This window comes from Eublepharis macularius, chromosome 3 (genome assembly GCF_028583425.1).
Source record: "Eublepharis macularius isolate TG4126 chromosome 3, MPM_Emac_v1.0, whole genome shotgun sequence".
NCBI classification, from domain to species: Eukaryota; Metazoa; Chordata; class Lepidosauria; order Squamata; family Eublepharidae; genus Eublepharis; species Eublepharis macularius.
In genome coordinates, this window is record NC_072792.1 from 158,475,978 (window position 1) to 158,498,374 (window position 22,397).

The 22,397-nt window shown below is 43.4% G+C and overlaps 1 protein-coding gene across 2 annotated transcripts; it reads right to left on the reverse strand.

The window, feature by feature from the left end:
• Positions 1-114: 114 nt before the first annotated feature.
• On the reverse strand, positions 115-20,342 carry MPHOSPH8 (M-phase phosphoprotein 8). Of its 2 annotated transcripts, none has more exons than XM_054973750.1 (14): positions 20,139-20,342; positions 18,003-18,158; positions 15,909-17,054; positions 13,544-13,643; positions 12,785-13,012; positions 10,853-10,978; positions 10,680-10,768; positions 9,823-9,963; positions 9,141-9,227; positions 7,902-8,056; positions 5,342-5,496; positions 4,488-4,615; positions 1,465-1,548; positions 115-1,028 (listed from the first exon to the last, which is right to left on the reverse strand). In XM_054973750.1, exons 1-14 carry the CDS (start codon positions 20,301-20,303, stop codon positions 987-989), a joined length of 2,802 nt encoding a protein of 933 aa, XP_054829725.1. In that variant the 5' UTR covers positions 20,304-20,342; the 3' UTR covers positions 115-986. The 2 variants fall into 2 exon arrangements, with proteins under 2 accessions (XP_054829725.1, XP_054829724.1); XM_054973749.1 differs by having other exon boundaries at positions 10,853-10,981; positions 20,139-20,341.
• Between the last annotated feature and the right edge of the window lie 2,055 nt (positions 20,343-22,397).

Sequence of the window (22,397 nt, forward strand, 5' to 3'; positions counted from 1 at the left end):
TTAGTCTTAAAGGTGCTACTAGACTCTTTGCTATTTTGCTACTGCAGACTAACTCCTCTGGATCTATGTCAGCTACTCTGAAACAACACAGAATAACAAAAAAGCACACTGAAGTTTGTTTCACAATGTTTAATGTTACAAACACGTAGTTTTCTATACATCATGCAGATGTTTTACATTTTTATTAGCACAGAATCACTAAAGAACTGTTGTCAGCCAATAAAAATGGGTCATTTACAGGGCAACAGGTGCGTATTTCAGGGGAAATTACATGGATGCAGGAGATTAGAGTGGACCTATACAAAGGAGGGCTGGTCTTACAAAAATAATTGGAAAGTATTTTCAAATCTATGTTTTCCCCTGTAACTTAACTATAAATCAGGAACACTAGAAACTTTTTTACAATTATGCCCCAAGCCAATTCATGCTTCTAGTCCACCATCCACAACCCCTCCCCCCAGCACTTTACCCATGTTCAAGATCTTACTTGCCACTGTCCTTTAGTAAAAAGAAATGCTGCCCATCTTGTTACTTTGACAGCAGCAGCAAGTAAAGTTCTTGGGGGCGGGGGAGAGAAGAAGCTTAAATATAAACACTGTAGTTAGAACAAACTTTTAGTTTTTACAAATAATCAAGATCTCTGTTTTTTAAAAAAGGTTACCTTTTTTTGCACCATTCCACATTGTGGAAATGCTGAAATAACGCAGTCTGGATGTTACAGCTTAAAAGTGGAGTTACAGTCATTGGCACAAATATAGCTATATCTATACAAAACAAAACCATCCCACCCAGTATTCTTCAGCAGCACATCTGCTAGGCAGACAGGTTCACATGAAAGAGGAGTCCAAGAAAAAGAAACCAATGCTGAAGCACAATTGGAGTACCAAATGCAACAAGAGTTCCAAACTGCTTTATCAGACTCAAAACTAACAAAAAATTGAGAATGTACTCCAATGAAAGAACTGAATCGATGTTAGTTTGTGAGGTCATTGCAACTGTACTCTGTATGCGCCTATGAGCAGCTTTACCTGCAAGAGGAAAAAAACCCACTGATTATCCTCGATACAGCAGATAACATCATGCTGGGGTTTCTCAACAAAATCTGTGCAGTTCCTAAGCAAAGCCTTGATGGCTGTCTTCATTGGAGAATAAGTTAGGGTTCCTCAGGATTTCACAAGCACTGACTGGCTTAGGCAATACAAATGCAAGGCAAGTGCCTGTCATGTCCCTACACAGATGAAACACACTTTACAAGCACCCCTTAAAATCAATAGAGTAACCTTTTGCCTGAGGACTCAAGAGAAATCCTCTCAAAACTCAGCACTGCCATACTTGTCACCATAGAAGAGGGTTAATATAGAACACTGCAGAGGCTGTCCACCTAGAACGTTTAATTGGGCTCTGGGAAGATTAAGCCTTTTTAAAGCATTCCAGCAGCACATGCCACATGCCTGCATTACTCACCTTGGCAGCAGGAGCTTCTACCAGGCGTATGAAGAGTTTGTTAGGGCCTGGAATAGGGCTGAAGGAGTAAATAAAGTGACTATCCTAAAACAAGGGAAAAAATGGTTATGTCCCAGACGCAAGACCATCAGGCTCCTGGTCAGTCCTATATCCCAAACATTTTTCATATATTATCTGCAGTAATATTTGTCAAACGTTTTGAAATGGGAGGTGGGAATATTCCAAGTAAATTGATCTGGCTGTGAACCTCTAAATCCAGTGCCAGCCATCTGGTAGGTAAACATTAGACACTCATGCTTGGCTATGGCTACAACCATCCTGCTACTCTGTTTCCTTCTCCCAAACACTCATTGCATGGCTTCAATCCTACTATGTACCCACTAAATACTGTGTTGAACTGTATAGGTATTTCAGTACACTTCTGTTCTAGTCATGGAATCCAGAACAGCAGCCACTCCGTTTAATCCAACATCTTGTTTCAAACATGCTAAAAGAAGGCCTACATGCCTGGCACAGAGACCAAGCCCAACACGGAAATACAGAGAGGGTTTGAACACACGCGTTCCATTTCATCAGCATGGTTAATAGCCACTGGTAGATCTACCTTCCATGAATTAGTTTAATTCCCTTGTAAAGCCATTTAAGTTAATGGCCATCATTACATCTTGTGACAATGAATTCCACAAGTTAGATTACTACCCATCAGTTTTCATTGGGTGCCTGAGCTAGCATTATGGAAGAAGAAGTTCTCACCCATTTCCTAATGCTATTCATAATTCTATATAATTTTATTTTTTTCTTTTATTTAATCATCTCGCCAGCATTTGGTTATTCCTTCTGTAAGAAGGAAAGCTTCACACTCTTTACCTTTCCTTACTCAGAAGGTGCTGTAGCCATTTAAGCATTTTAGTTGCCCTTTTCAGCACTTTTACTAGTTCTATGATATGCATGAAATATGAAGAAAACGGAACATGTTACTCCAAATAGGTGAGTGAGGATGAGAAGGTTCATCATGTAAGTCTATGTAAGATAAACAAGGGACTGGGCATCACTGTGGCTTCTGATGGGCAAAAGCTGATCGCGGGGAGTGAGGCTCACAATGGAGTGAGGTGCCTTTGTAGCCTAGACAAAGTGAGCCTGGGGGGAAGAAGGCAGGCGGGTGGGCTGGGATTGACGCAGAGGCCAGGAGTGGTTAGCACTGCCCACTCTCAGGGAAGATCTGTTTGGGTGAGCTGCTCTGTCCGGGCAGAACGGCAGGTTCTGTGGGGCTTGGAGGGAGCAGAGAGGATAAGGAGGACCTAATGGGAAACTGGGCTGATCTAGTGATTGACGTGAAGGATAGGAATGCTAACTCCCTTCAGTATTAACTTGCAGGAAGTCCAGCCCAGGATACTAAGAACATAACCCTAGTAGAGAATTTGCTACTTGTCTCTCTAAGCAGATCATTTCCCCAAATCTCAGTCCCTTGAAAAGTGTCTCTAGAATTAGATCCTAGACTTAAATATATGAAGTAGAACCATGCTGCCTGTTAAGACACAACCTATTTGGTGTACTCGGCAACCTGTTTTTACATTATAAAAATGGAAATATATTTCTGCAGAATAGCATGACAATTCAGTCAACTAAAACTTCACCAATCGCCTAGCAGGACATGTTAAGAGCAGTTCCTCGAATCCATTTGCTCTCCCCTTCAAAATCAAGAATACTGATTGGATAACTAAAGTCATTTAGACAAGATTTGAGTTCTACATAGTGCAGCTAATATACGCCAATATAGCCATACTTTAGTTAAATATATTGGAAAAATATTTACTTGGCACTGAACCCTAAAGTCAAAACTCTCATACTGTGCATACTTTCAGAAATTACTCTAAATATGATGGATCTCTTACAGGGATTCCACTTCCATACAGGAAGCTATATACACATCATATATATTTAGGTGATAAATAACACACACATATGTAACCATGGTGGAAATCCCAGGGAGCAGAAGTCCCACAGCCTGAATTTGGAAAGAAAACTTGTACATTTCTATTAAGTTATTTTTGTATCATTTTAAAAACATTAAAAGCAGGATTTTTCTGAAAAACTACCATTAAAATCATGCAGGAGTTGTATTTATTGCTTCAATAGGTTAAAGCCAGAATCTAAACAATGGTACCCAGAAACTAAATCAGCAGCTAGTGGGTAGTATCCCACCACTCTGCACAGAACTACATTGCTTTCCCATGTTTCTCTCTTGTTTTGCAATCCATTTGGGCCCCTGTAGGAAGGTTGTGGAACCTGCAGGGAGCAACCACCATGTGGTTAAAACTAGGGCTGTGCATGGGTGGGTAGGTTCGGGTTTACCTGAAGCGGGAAACCGATTCGGAATACCCCAAAATCCAAAGCAGCTTGGGGTTCGGGAATCGCTTCGATATGCTCCGTTAAGATTTGGAGCATACTGAAGCGAGGGGGGGGGAACTCCCCCCCCGGGGAGACCCCTCCACCCCCCACCCAACCCTGGGGAGATCCCTCCAACCCCCACCCACTTACCTGGGTTATCAGCTGGGCGGCGGCGGCGGCAGCACAAGGCTGCGTGGCCTGGAGCCAGCTGGCTCCTCTGCTGCTGCGCCACTGCCCAAGCCTGCGGGGTGGTGGGGAAGGTGGGGCACACCACGGCCATTTGAGGGGCAGGAAGGGCCGGAGGAGGCGGCTCTGGCCTTCCCCACCACCATGCAGGCTCGGGCGGCAGAGGAGCTGGCCTGGAGCCACCGCAACGTGGCTTGCAAGCAGCGGCAGGGCCCTTTAAACAAGCCCCAAAGCTTTCCGAATGCTTTGGAAAGCTTTGCTTCAGTATTCCAAAGCGGGGCCATTACTGAAGCATTCCGAATCGGGTTGCTTCGGGTAACTTTACCTGAAGCAAAACCCGAAGCACACAGCCCTAGTTAAAACCAAACTGTTAAAAAAAACCCAAGTCTTAAAATGCAAGCTACATGTTTAGGAGTTATGATGTGCCAGAAAGAACAGGAAAAATTTACCAAGAATACAGGCAGCTGGAATTTGTCATTCAAAATCACAGCTTGTACACTGCATGGACCACAAAGTCGAGCAACAACATCTTTCCCAAAGAAGTTTGCATGGAAAATGAATAAAAGAATTCCAGATCCTATGGAAAAGAAAACAACTGCATCGTTAGAAGGCACAATGAAAACAAAGGGTCACCGATACCTGACCTCATAAAAGCTGCCTTAAGGTTGCAACTGTTTTCATCTGCTAAAACATCAGCATTCTGAAAACAGCAACAGTATCTGATATATGAAACACTTCAATTGATTCACAGAATGCCAGTGACACAGAGATAAGACAGCTATCACCAACATTGCTCTTAGTATAAAGCAAGATTGTTTTAGATTTGCTTTGTTAGAATTACTTTGGGGAAATAAAGTTTCAAATTTCTAGACTCTTCCAAACATGTGTTTCCTGTTCTATAGAGCAGTTGCTTCTCTTAGATTTTTGATGTGGCCCCTGTAACAGCAGTGTTAGGCATAAGTAGGAAAGCCTCACGCATCTGCAGATGGCTGGCTCCTTGAGAGTACCATTAACAGAACAGATTCATGGGGTCCAACCCTTTTGATTCAGTAACCACTAATTTTGGGATATACTTCCCATTTCTCACAACCCAATCTTCCAACTTCTCAAGAACTAGATTAACATCCCAACCATTAACAGATTATAGGGTTATATGGTGAATGTAAAGGGTATAGGATATAAATATTAAGGGTGAATTAAGCACTACTCTTCCTTTGCTGGACAACATCTTAGACATCTACGCAAGTCATACACTCGGGGTTTCAATGCAGCAATTGAAAAGAAATGCGTATTAAAATACAACCTTCTGGTACATTCGGCGGCGGTTTATAGGTGAAATCCAAAGAATAATCTGGTCCCTCACAAAGCCGATGGCATGCAATATCAAACACAGGTTCCATCAAACTAAGACGGGCTTCAAAGTATTCCCTGATTGTCTCTTCTGCCACTCGTGAGAGCCTAAAACAAGAAACAAAACTATCAATTTTTAGGGCAAAATGCGTTTGCACCTCCTCTAAGTTAATTCTTATACATAATTGTTCTACAAAAAACAGAACTTCAACTCCTTGTCAAAACTAGTAGAGTTGAAACATGGAAGCACCACAGATGCTGCACCACAGATGAGGGTCTGTATGCACTGCATATCCTTCACTGTTGTAGAAAAAAACATGGGATAATGGAGAAACATGGGTTAGTAAGACCCTCCCCCCCCTTCCAGTCCCCACAAATCAACCTCTGTCATGATTGTCCGGGGTCTACAGCCCAGCCCCCAGACTTACCTGGAGAAGAGGATGGGAGACCCCCGGGAGACTGTCCCAGCTGCCTCAGCAGACAGCCAGACCCAGCACCAGCCAGCCACGGGGGGAAGGGAAGAGACACCCAAGCCCCAGCCGGCCACAGGGAGAAGGGAAGAGATACCCAAGCGTCAGAGGGTTAGAAGGGGCAGGTGGAGGCCAGCCAGCCCCAACCTCCAGTGGGAGTCCAGGGGGGCAGGTAGGGAGAATGGGGGCAACCCAGAGGGGGCTAGAGCAGACGGAAAAGGCCAAGACAGTGGGGACAGGCAGCCAGCAGTGGGCCAAATTGAAGCCTTACCAGCCAAGGAGGAGAAGCAGCCTCAGCAGCTCAGAGCCATGCCCCAGCCTGCCGCCCAGCTGGAAAGCAATAACCTAGCCCAGGGGGATGCTAGGAGCTAAGCAGCTCCAGGTGGAGCTGCCTGGGGCATTCTGTGGGAGGAGATGGACAGCCAGCCAAGGAGGCTCAGCTGTGCCTGCCTCCAGCAGCCAGGGAGGCTGGACAGCCAGCCAACAAGGCGCAGCTGGACCGGCCCAGTGCTTCCAGCCAAACGAGCACAGGTGCAGCTGCCTAGGCCAGCTAGGGCCATGGGTAGAAGGCAGCAGGAGGGCATGGTTGGCAGGTGGAGCATGGCTAGGTTGAAGGGATAAAAGGGAAGCCCACCCACAGGGCGGGGTGGGTTGAGTAGGCGTGATGGAGTGGAGTTGGAGGAGAGCAGAGTGAGAGAGAAGAGGCGAGGAGGAAGGTGGATGAAGGAGATGGAGATCAAGGGGGAGGACTGGATCAGGTTGAGCAGGCCAGCGAGTGGACTGAGAGGGAGTCTGAGTGATGTATACCGCCCCTCCTTCCACAGAGCAGGGTCCTGCAGTATCCCTGACACCCCTTTGACGTCAGGGCCAGGCATGCCCACGCCCCGCTCAGCGGTGGCCGTAGCAAGCCCTGACAATGATAATGATTGCATTTTTCTTGTGCAATGAATATCCCCTTGCCACAGAGGGAGGCATGAGGGAAGGAACTGACTGATTTGGCTCAAACAGCCTATAGGAAGAATCACTGGGTCTGATAACATTTGGGAGACCCTCTCTATAAGCGCTCTTGAGATATGGCACTGCCTTTTCCAAAGTTCTCTCACTACCTACTGCCTGAAGCCACTGAAAGACTTACCTCTCTGGGCTACGTATGGCAGACTGTCCTTTTGCAGTCAAGATCGTGGGAACTGAGGGTGCACATGTTTAGAGTCCAATTCCTCCCCCAGCCCTCTACCACCACCAAAAACTTCCTAAGGAGCCTAGGTAACCTGGGCTTCAAGGACCTGTACTTCTCAACAGTAAAAGAATATCACTTGTTAATAATGGATGTTAACTCCAATGAGAATTTCACAGGTCACAACTGTTAATCACAACAATAAAAATCCAAACCTTCCTAATGACTGAGGATTTTGATAGTTCAGCTGTATTACAATAGTTTGTTCAAAAATGTGGATGGAGATTGTTTTTAACATTTACAGTGATGGTTTGATCAGATGAGGTTTTGGGGAACTGCAGTATGAATGTGTATGTTACACTGCTGAATGAAACAACAACAACCTTGAAACAATGAAGCAGGAAAGGCTCACTTTTCTTCCGAAAGAGGAACAGTTTTATCAATTAAGGCAGTGTATGTCCCCCTCAAGAAGAGTGAGATCGCCAGCACCTGTACCTTGGCCCAGATGCTTTTGGCCCTTACTTTCCTTAAGAGGTACTGTTACAAAATTTATTCCAATTATCCTACTATATAAAAGGCAAGCCGTGTTGGTGATGACTCCCTTTTTATCCCCGCACAGGCACATTGCCAATGTCTGGCCTTGAAGCACTGCAAAGCACCCGCTTGCCATCAGGAGGGGGACCGCTGAATCAGTTTTCTAGAGCCTGTTGGATTTTTTCACACAACGGCCATTGTTTCTAGTGCTACTATCAATATTGTCTGAACTTGTGCAGGAAATGAGTCCAAACGGTATAGCCTTCTTTCTCCCACACAGAAAAAAATATAGTGGCTTAACTACAGTTCAGAGTTCTCCCCAAGCAAGTACTTACGTAGCCAAGTGACTCCTTAGTAGCTCGTGTACTAGCAAGTTGTTACACTGTTTAGCGAAATGGAGGGCATTACTCTGATGCTTTGACGAAATGTTGCAGTCTGCTCCACTTTCAATCATAAGACGGACAATATCATAATTTCCTCTCTTACAAGCCTACATGTGAGAGTTAAGAAAACAACTGCTAAATATGTAAAGCCATTCTAATATCCATTATACGTGAATGTACCAGAGTAGAACCTATCATGAAAAAGAATCAAAGGTTACTACTGTAAGATGTTTAACTACCTTGGAGACAACAATGGCCTGACTAGGGGCAACAGACATGCCTCCACCATTGCCTACAATCCCTGCAGAAGAGAGCCCAGGAAACACGTTGGCACTGGACACAGGAGGAGGGAGCTCCTCTCCTCTCCTTCCCATCCAAGCCCTTGTCCTAGCAAAGGAAAACCTAGCCCTGTAGGTGCTAATGAGCTGGATTCCAACTTCTACCAGTGCACGGAATGTGGACCTCCTGCAGTCCTATTTGACTCCTCAGAAGTCGATTACCGGAACTGCCTGCACTGATTAAAGGCCATGCAGTTTGAGATCGACACAGTAGCCCCTCTGCCCTACCCATCAGCAATTAATGCATACTGATCCCATGAGCTCAAGAGTCTGACTTCCAGGGATCAGAAGGGACTGAGGGAGGGGCAGTAAAAATCTGCATTTCTGGTAGCAGCAGTGAGGTTCAGACCCAATGTTTTCCTTCATGGAACATTTTTCACATGTACTTTCCAAGAGCAGCAGCTTCCAGCCACTGAAACCTCTTGGGCAGAGGACCCCAGTGAAGCTGCTCAGGGATTAGGCTATCCAAACTGTGACATCAATAGATGACTCTAGAAAAGTAAAACGAGAAGTGCTAGTCTTCTCCTGGCCACCTTCCTTTCTAGTCTGAGCCTGGCAAAACATCAACCCTATGGGCTGTCAGAAGCAAAGTGAGGCCAAGTTCAGGTCAAATACTAACAACGAGTTCACGCATAATACACTTCTTTAAAATATACCACTACAAAGCTGTGTTATTCAACAATATGACACAGGGTTTAGCAACAGAGGACTTCCATCATTAAAGGTTAGCTTGTGTTTGAGATAGGATTCACCTAAAGGAGTCTTTAGAGGGAATGTCGTACAGGCATACATGTTTAGATGGACCACAGTCCCTTGGGTTTACAAGTCACATAAACAACAGAATGATGTATACCTTCATTAAAGCAGTTTCACCACTATTCTGCTGCACATTCACACATGCCCCAGCTTCCAGAAGGATGGCAACCGTAGTTAGGTTGTTCTACAAGAAACACAATGGTATTAAAAACATACACAGAATGTAGAAAGCCAGACACGCGCAGAATGGCTTCAAAGTAATTAGCCATCTCAACCAATTCCAGATACTCCTACAGCAAAACTGCTTTGCTCTTTGGAGTAACGAGATCTGCTCTTTGCCCAAATAAACCAGGTCTGTTCCAATCTCTCATTTTTCTATGAACCCCTTTCAAGGGCAGCAGCCCACCCACACTAGTGAGCCCAACGTAAGATGGACTGCTGGTCCCCTCTCACAATTAAAGTGCTACAAGGGCAAAGTTAAAAACAACACACAGGCTGTCAACATTATCCCTTTTCCTCAATTAAGCGCAGCCTCTCACGTTCCACATTCCCTAAACATTCCACAAGTCATTCAAAGGGCAGACAGTTATTTCAGTTTCTGGAACTGAGAGATTCTGTTACAACAAGTAAAACCTGTGAAGACTGGGAAGGGATACAATCTAAGCAGCCAGCCAGATTCCCAGCGGCACTTCCTTTAACCACTTCTTCCAAGAAAGCTGGGAGGAAGTCCATATAAAAATTCCAGAGGACATTAAGCAGTACGCAGAAAAATAACCCACCTTTTCTGCTGCATGAATCAATGCTGTAGTTCCATTTTTTTGTCTGTAGTTCACTTTGGCTCCTTTCCGGACGAGAAGTCGAAGAATGTCGTCATGACCTCCTGCAGCAGCGAGCATCACAAGAGTCATTCCACTAGAATCCTGCAACAGTGGTCCATTAATGTTTGGTTTTCAGTGACCAAAAAATGTCCTGTGTTAGAACTCTGATTGCTAAGATACAGAGGAGGTACAACACAGTTGCTAAGGGGAAGGAGGTCATTCATGGTCACATTTAAATATTGGTTGGGTTTTTTTTTTTTTTAGGAAGTCATTGTGGTTAAGGGATTTTTCCAGTCTTCAAGAAAACACTTGGTGTATGGAGTGGAAGTGCTCATCCGATGTTGTTTATAACCCACCTTACCCAGAAAGTTCATATTGGTTAGCAACTCTTATATTTTACACACATAGCATGAATAACTGGACCTTGAAAAATTACAGGCCAACCAAAGTGTGTGCTCTTGCTTCAGTCAGCACAAACCAACAGGCAAAACCACACCGTCAGCCAATGAATGGACCACAATGTGGTTCAAAGATGTCAAGGGGACAAGAAAACCGTTTTAAATAATCAATTATCAAACCCCAAAGGGTCAAGCAATTATTCTAACTCAGCTCCCCAGCAACTGTGTGAATAGTTCCAATGACAATATTATAAGCCACATTCAGGTCAACAGGACAAAAGGATCAAATAGCAAGTCAACATATTTCCATCAGCATTTGTACATCTCATCATTTATTGAAACACTCAAGTTATTAAAATTCCATCTGTATTTTTATCTAAAGAACATTATGTTAATATTACACACACACACACAGATTACCTCCTGATCAAGATTATAGTCTTCAGTGGAATTAAGTGCCATCTTTACTGTTGCATAATGTCCATTTTTAACAGCATCACGCAGCTGAGCTAAAAGACAGCAATTTGAACAGAAATAAATCACTTGCAAATGTGAAGGAATGAAGCTGATCCATCTCTGTAGCTTCTACTCACTAGAGGATATTGCTTCCACTGCCAAGTGATTCTCGTCTTCTCCATCAAGGTGCTTCTGAAAATCTTCCAGGGTTAGCCACTCTAGTTGCATGTCCATCCCCAAACTCACAGTTTGTTGCTTTGCCTCTACTAAGTTGGAATTTTTATGAAGAAAAGAAGAAAAAAATGATCAATTTTGTTATCAGTAAGTCACCATCTTTGCAGATGTTGGACTGAACAGAAAGCTCTATGAGGGCAGTTCTATCTGAATCCAGCCCCCCTCCACACACTCTCAGGAGATGCTCTGGAACAGCATGGTCGGACATGCATGTGGTAGCATCTTCAGCTCATGAAAGATGCCCTTGGAACCTCTGCCCCACCCCCTTCAAGAGAGGAGAAAACTAATTCAGGCTGTAGCGTTCTCTCTTTTTACTTTAATTACTTAAGTCTTCATCCTCCAAACAGAAACAAAGCCTTGGGACATGCACTTGCATTTGTACATATCCATCCATTTGTCCTCCACAGCCTGCCTACCACTATGGCAGCTCATTCGCTGTCATCATACATGCAACAAGCTCTCCAAGATCAAACTCAGGGAAAACTGGCTGTAGGTGGCTGTGCACTGCACTGATTGGCTGGGAACTTATGCCATCATGAATCCGCCACATTGGAAGCACTTCCTCAGAATCAAAATGGAAGATGAGGGCTTGTTTTTTTAATGACATAAAACATTTAAAACAATGAAGACTTTACAATACTTTAAAAAAGAAAACAAGAGGTGATTCGAGAGAGGAGGTGCAACTCAGAGATCACCTTTCCATTTGCTAAGAAATACTTCTGCCAAAAGCATTTTGAAGGAAAGCAGAAGTCGGGCACATCTAGGGGGGAAACTAAATGCAGTGAATCCACTTTTAAAAACATTCAAAATCCAGAGGTGTCAACATGTTAGTCTGCTGCAGCCGTAAATAACAATCTTGTGACCCTAACAAATTTTATTGTAGCAGAAGCATCAAAACATTATGCCACAATAAGCACATTGGTATTTAAGGCGACACAGGGCATTGGGATGGATTCTATGAACCAAGAACACAAGGGCACACACTGAAGCAGATCGTTCCTGCCTTCCCCTCCCACCCAGTAAAAATGTGGGTGATTTCTCCTGATTTCTCTTCTTTACTGTTGCCCCCATCCCCTGCTAGCATTTTGATCTGCTCCTCGGAATCCCACTGCCACATGGACTACAACAACCAATGAATTCCAGTGCAAATTCTTTGTTGCTTTACATACATTAAGTCATTTTACAAAACACCATGTATATTAACTGTGTTATACAAATAATAAGTTATGTTTTTAAAAACCTGATTTGGCTAAAAAGTTATTTCCTGTAAAACTATGTAAATGATTAATTCACCAGAAAAAAAGGGGGGAACCAGTCAAATATACCATCACTGTTATGCAGCAATTTATTTTGTTCAGTAAACAACTTCATAGCTCAAGGAAAAGCATCAACTTTTAACTGCAGATTCATCCACAACCATTTTTGGAATTGAAGCAGACATCACAGAAGCCAATGGATTCCCTCAAATATTAAGCAGCATCACTTATGCCGTAGGCTTTCGAAGCCCTGCCAGTTCAGGATTCAAAAAGATTCCTCAGTAACCAGCCTCAACTGGAGAGTGGCAGGGAGCTGGAAGACCAACAGATGCTATTCCTGAGAAAACTGATCTGCAAAACCATAGAACACAAACTAATGAAATTAGGATGAAAAGAGCTAAAAAGAATAGGTATGGGGAAAAACCCGATGCTGTACTGAGCACTTGGTTCTCAAGGATGTAAGGATTCTTCAAGGTGCCAGTCTTAATAAACACTGCCCGAGCTGCATCTAGCAGTTGCTCCAAGCAATGACAGCAAACGTTATGACGTCATACATGTTTATGATGTCATACTTCTTACCCAAAGTATCCTCGATAGCTTCACGATCACCCTCTGCTGCAATGTAAGCCCAGGTATCTGTCTCATCCCTGGTGCTCCTACTATCCTTATACCTATCTCTTGATTTCAGTTCCTCTGTAGATCTATAGTCCTGCACAGATTCTTCTTTCTTTCGGTTGTCCAAGTATTCGTTTTTTTCTTCCGAAGACATGTTAAACACATCAAATGCACTTTTGATCTCTTTAAAACCTGGAATAGAGAGTTATTACGATTACTACAACTGGCATAAATTGCAACTTGTAATAACTGCTGCATAAAGATTCACTAAACATCCGCAGTGAAAACTAGTTCTTTAAGGAAGCAGCTATATTGAAGAAGGTGGTCATGAGGGAACTCCTTAAGAAGGCCTACTCAGATTCAAGTTTCCCTTAAGTCATCCATTAATGTCATGTGTGCAGTTTATGGCCCAATTTATTCAGTAACTGAAAGGTGCAAGACAAGCAGTGATATAAGATGAATGAATGTGAAGAAAAAAAACCACTACCATATAACAAAACTAACTTCTGCTAGATTCGCACTGAAGAATATTCTTCCCTTCCACAAGACATTAGCATTAAATATTTGGACAAATTATACCTAAGATTAAACATGCTTGCATTATAAACCTTTCCTCCAGCAACAAACTCTACATCCTATATTATAGCAGTGGGAGACAGATTACTCTAATGTTCTAAGAATGTTTTATAATTCTGGCAGGGATCTTAAGAGTTTCATGCTTACTTTTGAATCCCTTCTGTTCTTTTCTGCTCTTTTCTTCCTTTTCAGAGTCATATCTCTTTGGGAGTTTATCTTTCACATCACTTTTTTTGGCTTCCTTCTCCTGCAAATAAAAGCTAAATATAACAAACAGTATTCTCCCCCCCACTTTCTTTTTAGTGAGACAACATTTTCTGGTGCCATATTTTCTGCACAGAACTGTGCTAAAAGCAGCATTCTATAACAGTTATAGTGAAAGAAGTTACAAACTTTGGAACTAGATCCAGAGGAGTTAGCCGTGTTAGTCTGTAGTGGCAAAATCAAAAAGAGTCCAGTAGCACCTTTAAGACTAACCAATTTTATTGTAGCATAAGCTTTCGAGAATCACAGTTCTCTTCGTCAGATGCATGGAGGGCCAAAAGAAACTGGTCAGATATAGAGGAGGAGAGGGGAGGGCGGGTTAGATGCAAACAGCTCCTTCTGATATGTAGATGCAAACAGCTCCTTCTGATATGGAGATCAGTTTGCTTCTGTAAAGGTTCAGAGGAGTAAGAAGTGTTAGTCTGTAGTAGCAAAATCAGACTAACACTTCTAACTCCTCTGAACCTTTACAGAAGCAAACTGATCTCCATATCAGAAGGAGCTGTTTGCATCTACATATTTCTTTTGGCCCTCCATGCATATGACGAAGAGAACTGTGATTCTCAAAAGCTTATGCTACAATAAAATTGGTTAGTCTTAAAGGTGCTACTGGACTCTTTTAAACTTTGGAACTGTTGCACTTACTGTTCTGTTAACATAACATTAAAGAATTAAAATAAATCTTGGTTCACATATTGACCCTCATCAATGCCCCCTCCTAAATAACACTGCTATGAATCTCTTCTAGAGATTACCAAAGACATTGCCTGCTTAATGTACCTGAGCAGGTCGAAGCCATGATTGCAAGAGACTCATGTTCTGGCTAAGGTGGATCAAGTATGCCTGGATGGTGGTTTTACAAGCAAAAACTGGGCAGAGGGTGACAAATGACATATCAATAATGTGTCTCCAGTAGAAATGTGAAAGTCAAGTGGAGGAATGGGCAATTCTCCCCACTGCCACCACAGACTTTTAAAAAAATTGCTTTCCTATTTACTTCATTCATACCCCAACCTATCTCCCCAATGGAAACCCAAAGTGGCTTATATCATTCTCCTTTGCTTCATTTTATCCTCTCAACAACCCTGTGAGGTAGTTCAGACTGAGTGTGTGGCTGCCTGAAGGTCAACCAATAAGCTTCTCTGGCAGAGTAGAGATTTGAACTTGGGTGTCCCAGATCCTAGTCTGGCACCCTAACCACTACACCACAACAGAGAAACTGGGAAATTTTGCAGAGCACTTGAAAAAAAACCCTCTTGTGAACTACAAAGGTAGGCTAGGTAAGCAAACAATACATTGGACACAGCAGGTCTATTCATCACATTCTGCAACAGTGCTATAAATATGGCTTGGATCCCACCGAGAATTCCAGAAGTGCAACCTCCTTGCCTCTCCAGTGCAGCCCTAAATACCCCCTGGAATGGGGCCCCTGGGAACAGCAGACCCTCTCCCTTCCTGGTAGCTGGGGGGGGGGGGGCTGGAGGTACTCCACAGGAGGGGGGAAATCAGTGAAAAAATCACCTTGTCCAGCATGTGTGAAAATTTTAGGTGAGAGCCAACCCAATAGCATTCAGCCTGAACAATTATCTTTCATCACATAACTCCGTATAGTATTGACCACACTTAGAATTCTGTAAAAGTTAAGACTACGAAGCAGATCTCTAATTCTCACACCTTCACCCTGCTCAGAATTTCAATGATAACTCAAAATGCAACGTTCAGAGGCAGCTCTTGCCCCCCACCCCCCGCTCTTGCTTTCAAAGCCACTTCCACAAGTTCCTTTCCTAACAGAGTCATGACTGATCAGTTCCCTTAGCATGACAGTTGTAATGGACTAGAGAGTGTAACAAAAGTTTTAAATTTTAGGAACCTAAATATAGGTAAAAAGCAATTCCTGTATTTATGTCAAAGCAAAATCACTGAGGTTGATATGCTGCAGTACATGATCACTATTCTTTTTAGAAAACAGTATAGAAAAATGCCATAACACTGAAATTCTTTATTAATGAAGCAACGGGGATAAAGAAATTTGCATTTTCAGAAGCAGCTACCATGATTTTCAGACTGATGTTGGTTTTTAACGATGTAATTCCATCCAAAAAACAAAGACCAACGGCTAAAGACATTAGAGAGGAAAATGACAGGTGTCACATGATTTCCACCCCCCACCCTCAGAATGCATAGTGGAAAGGGATGCCCAGAAAAGCACACAACTAAAATACAAGAACCTTAAAGCAGCACTGATTACCTTTGATAAGATGCTTCTGTCCTTTGAGATGTCCTCTGTATTCACATCATTTTTAGAGAGCCCCTTCTTGCTGACTGTGCTCCCTCCTTTACTGTAGTCTGGATCCAGGACAAATTTCTCAAACAGACTCTCCCCTAAAGAACGCCTCTCTTTCGTTTTCTCCTCATCAGCTCTCCAATTTGCACTTTTCTCTTTGCCATCCAAAACTGCTGACTTTTGCAGCAGTACATCCCTCGCGTGGGTTTGGCCGAATTTTGCCTCTTTGTTTTTCTGTTTCGTATGATTGCTTACCTCCCAGGCAGAGTCAATGGACTTGCGCCCTCGCTCATCAGTGGACAGCTTCAAGCCTTTCTGCACTAGGGCCGGCGTAGCGGGTCTCTTATTCTCCAACTCAGCAGTAGATTTTCCTTTCTCTGACGACTTCTGCTTTTTGTGCGTGCTTTTCTTGTCCAGATGCTTATCCTTGGTTTCCACTTTACGGCTGTCCTCAAATTCCTCGGCCCTTTTGTGCTTCTTCTTCTTCTTCTTCACCTTCACTTCAGAACTCTCATCCGAGCTTGCTGAACTGTCTGGCTGCTTTTCAACAGCTGAAATCCGTGGTACATTTTCCTCTTCTGCTTCCGCTTTCCCAGGAAATATTTTATGTTTCTCTTCGCTGCTGTCAGAGTCCAAATCCACACTCTCAGTATCAGCCGGCTGAGAGAAAGAATAATCCAGAACACTGGATTCATCCTCTAACTGCAGAGCGCTGGATTTATCCTTTTGGAAGTGTTTATTTTCTTTATGATCCTCTTTTATTTTTTTCTTTAGATCTTTAAACTCCCCCTTCTTTTTACTGCTGTCTTTTGAATCCTCTCTCCTCTGTTTCTTGAAATCTTTTGTATCCTCTTTTGCCTCCGAAGTCCTTTTTTTTGGTTTCGAATCTGAAGCTAAACTATCAGAGGAATTTTCACGTTCTAGCCCAGGCTTCTCTTTGCCTTTTCCTGATTTAGATTTTTTCTTTCTCATCTCATCTTGGCTTTTATCCTCCCTCTCTTTAGATTTTTTCTTTTTCTTCTTTGGTGACAGGTCATCTTTCGTATCACTCTGCCAGTCACTGTCTGCTTCAGAATCTGCTTCAAACAGATCATCATTTACAGGCAGCTTCTGGGGGGAGGGACAGAGAAAGATGGCATTTCTTTAAATGATCTAGCATTCAACACACATTTAATACAATAGGAGACTGCAGGAATGCTGACATTATCAATCTAATGGACATAATATCAAGACTGGCCTTTGAAAGATCTCTATGAACCTGTCTCTCTCCTAAGGGGATGTACAACATCAAACTATGCAGGAAGGACAAATAAAAAATGTGTCCAAATACAACAGAACAGAAATGGGTAGCAAGTCCTCTGTAAAGATACATGCTAAATTATTCAGTACAGTAAATTATCTCCCAGATCATTAGGCTCACTCAGAAGTTGTTAAACACAATTCAACCAGAGTGTAGTTAAGGTCACCAGCTGTTACCACGAGGTAAAGGTAGGTAAACGTATTCATGCCCCTGTGCAAGCACTGAGTCATTACTGACTCAGGGGGGGCATCACATCATGACGTTTTCTTGGTAGACTTTTTACCAGGTGGTTTGCCATTGCCTTCCCCAGTCATCTACACTTGACCCCCAGGAAACTGGGTACTCATTCCATTGGAAGGATGGAAGGCTGAGTCAACCTTGAGCCAGCTACCTGAATGTGGCTTCCGCCAGGATCGAACTCAGGTCGTGAGCAGAGCTTGGACTCCAGTACTGCAGCTTCTCACTCTGCACCATGGGGCTCTTTCTGATACCACAGAAAAAGACCTAAAATAAGTTACTGAGTGAACATGAAGCTGCTTTATATCAAGTTAGATTTGTGGTCTACCTAGGTCAGCGCTGTTTACTCTGACTGGAAGCAGCACTGTATGGCATAAGCCTTTCACACCCCCTACTCCCCTACCCTTTTAACTGGAGATATCTAGCTGGGGACTGAATCCCGGACTTTCTGCATGCAAAGCAGGTGCTCTACCTCTGAACATCCGAAAGATCAGAGTAGACAGAGATGAAATCAAACATACCTGTATCTCTTTTTTAACAGGTTTAGGCTTAGAATCCACTATTTTCTTTCGGAACTCAAGAAGCACTTCTTTACAGTCTTCTAAATGAACCTCAGGTTCCCATGTATCATCATCTGATGTATATCCTTTCCATCGTACTTTGTATAGTATTTTGCCCTGTTAAGCACAGTTATATAAACATACAATAAAGATAAATTTTTCATTTGACAAAATAACTTTATAAAATGACAATGAAATGTCAAGCAGTAAAACTGGGTGGCCCATACCAATCACAAATGTCAAAAAAAACCAAAACCAGACTACCAACATACTTGGGGAATTTCAACCATCCAATGAGGAGATGTGAAATATTGAAAGCTGATGAGATGCAGTTAAGAAAAAGAAAGAAAGAAGAGGATATTGCTGCCCTAAGACTTGCAGAATCCTGGAGAGAGAGAGCTGTGTGTGTGTGTAATGGGGACAAAATTTTAGAATCATTTATTTCCTTCAACACACAATTCATTATGGGGTCTACCTTACAATAAACTCAAAGGAAAGCAAGGTCAAATGCAGGCATTCATTCACAGATCACAGCTGCGCATAATGTTGGCACTGGGCAGAGAAATGCTTTCAGTAAACAGAGCAGGCAAGTTCAAGAGAGAAGTGGAAGGTATTTGTGTTATCTAGTTTGTGCAGCCCCAACATAGCAGTATACATCTCTGAGCGCAGATAGCCAGTACTAAGAGAGCAGAAAGATTTTTAGCTGCTATTTTCAGCTCCTGACTCCTACATCTCTGTGATAAGAACCCCTCACCTGCCCTTAAAAGAGAGAGTGAGAAAGAGAGAGCTACGACACTTTGAAGACTAAGTACATATTTGTACTATGAACTTATACATTAGTTTTACAGTTTGGGTTTGTCTCAAAGAATCCAGGGAATTAAAGTTTACCAAAAGTGCTAAAAATTCTGTCAAAAGTATAGCTGCGTTGTATGTTGCAGTGAAGTAAAACAGAAATCAAGTGGCAACTTGACTCGCCAAAGCTTATTCTGGAATAAACTTTTTACTCTTAACAGTGTCACTTAACTTCTGTTTTACTTTGCTAAAAATTCTATTAGTAATCAACGAATTCATTTTCCAGTGTTTTGCTGTTGCAATCTCTCTCTCTATTTTTAATCAGCTAAGAGTTATAATACTGGAATGGTGTTATAAGAACCTCTTACTTGAAACTGAAATGCTTGCGGCAACAGTAAAAGAAAAATGAAATAAAAATGAAATTGTCAAAGTGTTTAACTAATTCTTCTTTAGACAGCTATATGTATATATTATTGTTCTAGTGGAATCACTGTGTCTAATATTGTGGCAGTTTCACACTGCAGGCAATTAACCTTTTTTAAAAAGACATCTTAAAGTTCCATTTTTATTCCTTTCAAATTCCAGTGCTGCCATGTTGGTTTGTTGCAGCAAAATTTAGCAGAAATCCAGTGGCACGTTAACAAAATTTCAGGATAAGCTTTCAAGTCAAGTCAAGGCAGATACATTTATGAGGTACCTGACAGAGTGAGATATAACTCACAAAAGCTTAGCCTGGAACCATTCTTGTTAGTTTTTAAAGCAGCAATTCATTTCTGTTAAATTATGCTGGTCCAGTCAAGCATGAAATTCCCTCCTAGAATTTTTAACTCATTTATTGTTTCAAGCAGGTAGGACGGTAGAGTTAGAGTCCAGTGGCAGCTTAGAGTCTCACAACATTTTCAGGGGATAAGCTTTGGAGAGTCAAAGCTCCTTTCTTCAGACACAAGCTGAATTTTTATTACGTGGTGCAGTGAGGAATTCACTCCCAAGCAGCCAAGTTTTGGAATAAGGGGTGCCTTGTGGCTGTGCAGGTAACCTGATGGTCATATGCCTGAGAGATACAGAGTTCCTAGAAGAAGGACAACCTTGTTTTCCTTCATAAAGTAAGGATGGGTCACTGACTGAGCAACTGCCACCCCCGCTGCACCCATTCTACCTCCCCGCTCAGTCACGTGCCATCACTCCCTGCCCACCCAGACAGCAAAGGGAGCGAAGGAGGAATGCTACTCTCTCCCTCCTCCGGAGAGGCAAAGGGTCTTGCGCGGTCCTCTCTGCCCTGCAAGGCCCACCCCCTCCAAGCCTCACCCCTTCGGTCTTCACGTCCAGGATCTTCTCCACCTCGAAGACATCATCCTCGTCTTCCTCGCTGTCGTCCCCGACGGCGCCTCCCCCTCCTCCCTTCTCCCCGGCGGCCTCCGCCTTCTCCTTGACCGTCGCCTCCTCCTTCGCCTCGCTCACGGCTGCCGCCATGTTGGGACCAGTCCCTCCCCCCTTCCGAACGTCGACAAGCCTAACGCTGCTGCGACATCTACTCCCCTCCCCCCTACATCCACACACACCCGGGTCACACAAGCTGAGCGGCCGCAGGAGTAGCTGGGTGAGCGGCGCTGGCCTATCAGCTCCCCGAGGGTTCAGGGCAGCGATGTCAGCGGTCGCCAATCAGGACCGTCTTGGGAGGGAGCAGCCAATAGGGTAGGCCATTGGAGTGCCCAATCAGAGGGAAGAGGCCGAAAGGAAACGGGTTGAGGTCTCTCGAAGGGGGCGGGGGAGCGGGTGTAGGGAGCGTTCTGGGGGGAGAGCTTTGGATAGCGGGCAGAAATGCGAGGGTGGTTGTTTGGGGGGGGGGCACCACGGTGGTATACTGAGATGTATGAGAACCCGCTCAGATGTCATGAAGGGTGTTAAGACTTTTTCTCAGAAAATGGAGAAGGGGGGCAATCTTGGGTTGGCAACCTCTAGGACGGGCCTGGAGATCTCCCAGAATCACAATTTAATTGCAAACTACAGGGATCAGTTGCGTTGGAGAAAATGGCTGCTTTTGAGGGTGGACTCTATGGTGTTATACCCCACCGTGTTCCTTCCCTACCCGAAATCAGACGCCTCAGTAGCAGTGAGGTGACAGGAAAGAGCTCCTGCAGGCTTGCAGCCCAATTCCAAGCAGCTTTCCTCAGAAGTCAACTGTAACTTAAAGTTGTGCATGATGAGTCCCTTCCCAGCAGAGGTAAAATCGGTTGGGAAGGGCACTCTTCCCCCCCCCAACACCATTCTTCCCCTTTCGAAATAACACATTGACAGCTGTGGAGGGGGTGGACTTTGGAAAAAATAAGGGAATGATACTTTTTGCATTGGTACCCAGCAACATTCCCTGTTAATAAGCAGCCTGAAGAAGTGTTGATTCAATCATTTTCTCACATTGTGAACTTTTGAGTGTACTGCTGCCCTTACTAAGGCAGATTCATGTGTGTCACAAAATCATCTTTGAATAGACTTCAGCAGTTTCTGTATTTCACTGAAAGAATAAAGACACGGATTAAACACAGCTTCCTAGAGAATGTGCTGCAAGGCCACACCACGCCACCCATAAAATAAAGCTAATTGCCTACTTGTATCTCACAAGATGTGTGCGAGTTCAAAGCTGAACATTGGGCCTGAAAAAAAAATCTGTTTTCCATCTCCTTTTTAATAGTGTAACAACCTGTCTGGTGATGGTATCAGCACTATTCCTATATGCTAATGACCCATATTTTAGATACTTGAGAAGCACTTTGAGATACCCTACACAATATGGGTATTGAACATTGCCTATGCTATATTATACTACCTAGGAAATAAGACAGAAAACACATTGCTATGTAAAGAGAACAGCCCTCTACAGAAAAATGATTGGTCTACCTGACCGGGGAGAAGTGGCTCCTAATGGAGCTCAAAAGAAGCTAAAAAGTTTATCAGCAGGCCTGTGCGTGCACAATCCCAATGTGCAGGTGCAGAGAACAAAGATCGCTACATAAAGAGAACAGCCCTCTACAGATCATCCCTTTTTCTTGTTGGTTTGTGTGATGGGTCAGCCTGTGGCCAAAGGTGCTCCTGGTTGGGTACCACCATTTCTGAATTTTGCAGCAGAGAATACATCACCCTAAAACTGACATGCCTTTCTGCTTGGGCAGTTGGGGGCAATCAACTTGGACCCCCTTTTATCACAACAGATCGTGTCAGAACTGGTTCCCTGTGTGCACTAACAATAAAAATGCTGCTAGGAGCTCGTCACAGAACTCCCAGCATTATATACAGCTGAAACGTGAGACTGAAGTCTTAAGCAAACAGACTGAGCTCTAATCTCTTCACTTTGGGGGACCTTGGCCTTGTTTGGTCAAAGGAATTTTTTTGCCTAGCAAAGGTTTCTGCCATAGAGGCCACTGCCACATATGAACAATGATCCGTAAAATTCCACCATCAGCTAAGGATATCAGCCAAGGATGTAGCAGACAAGGTGAAACTAGGCAATTTGGGGTGGGTGGGAGAATCTGACCAGTGAAAGATTATTTCCACAGCATGAAGGAGGCGGCT

What these genes read in the sequence shown, in the direction of transcription:
- MPHOSPH8 (XM_054973749.1), bottom strand. Translation starts at nt 20,303, where the DNA reads ATGGCGGCAGCCGTGAGCGAGGCGAAGGAGGAGGCGACGGTCAAGGAG. An exon ending in GCCGCCGAATGTACCAGAAG is followed by an intron (nt 4,616 to 5,341) that starts GTTGTATTTTAA and finishes TCTTTTCCATAG; the next exon opens with GATCTGGAATTCTTTTATTC. An exon ending in TCCAGCTGCCTGTATTCTTG is followed by an intron (nt 1,549 to 4,487) that starts GTAAATTTTTCC and finishes CCCTTGTTTTAG; the next exon opens with GATAGTCACTTTATTTACTC.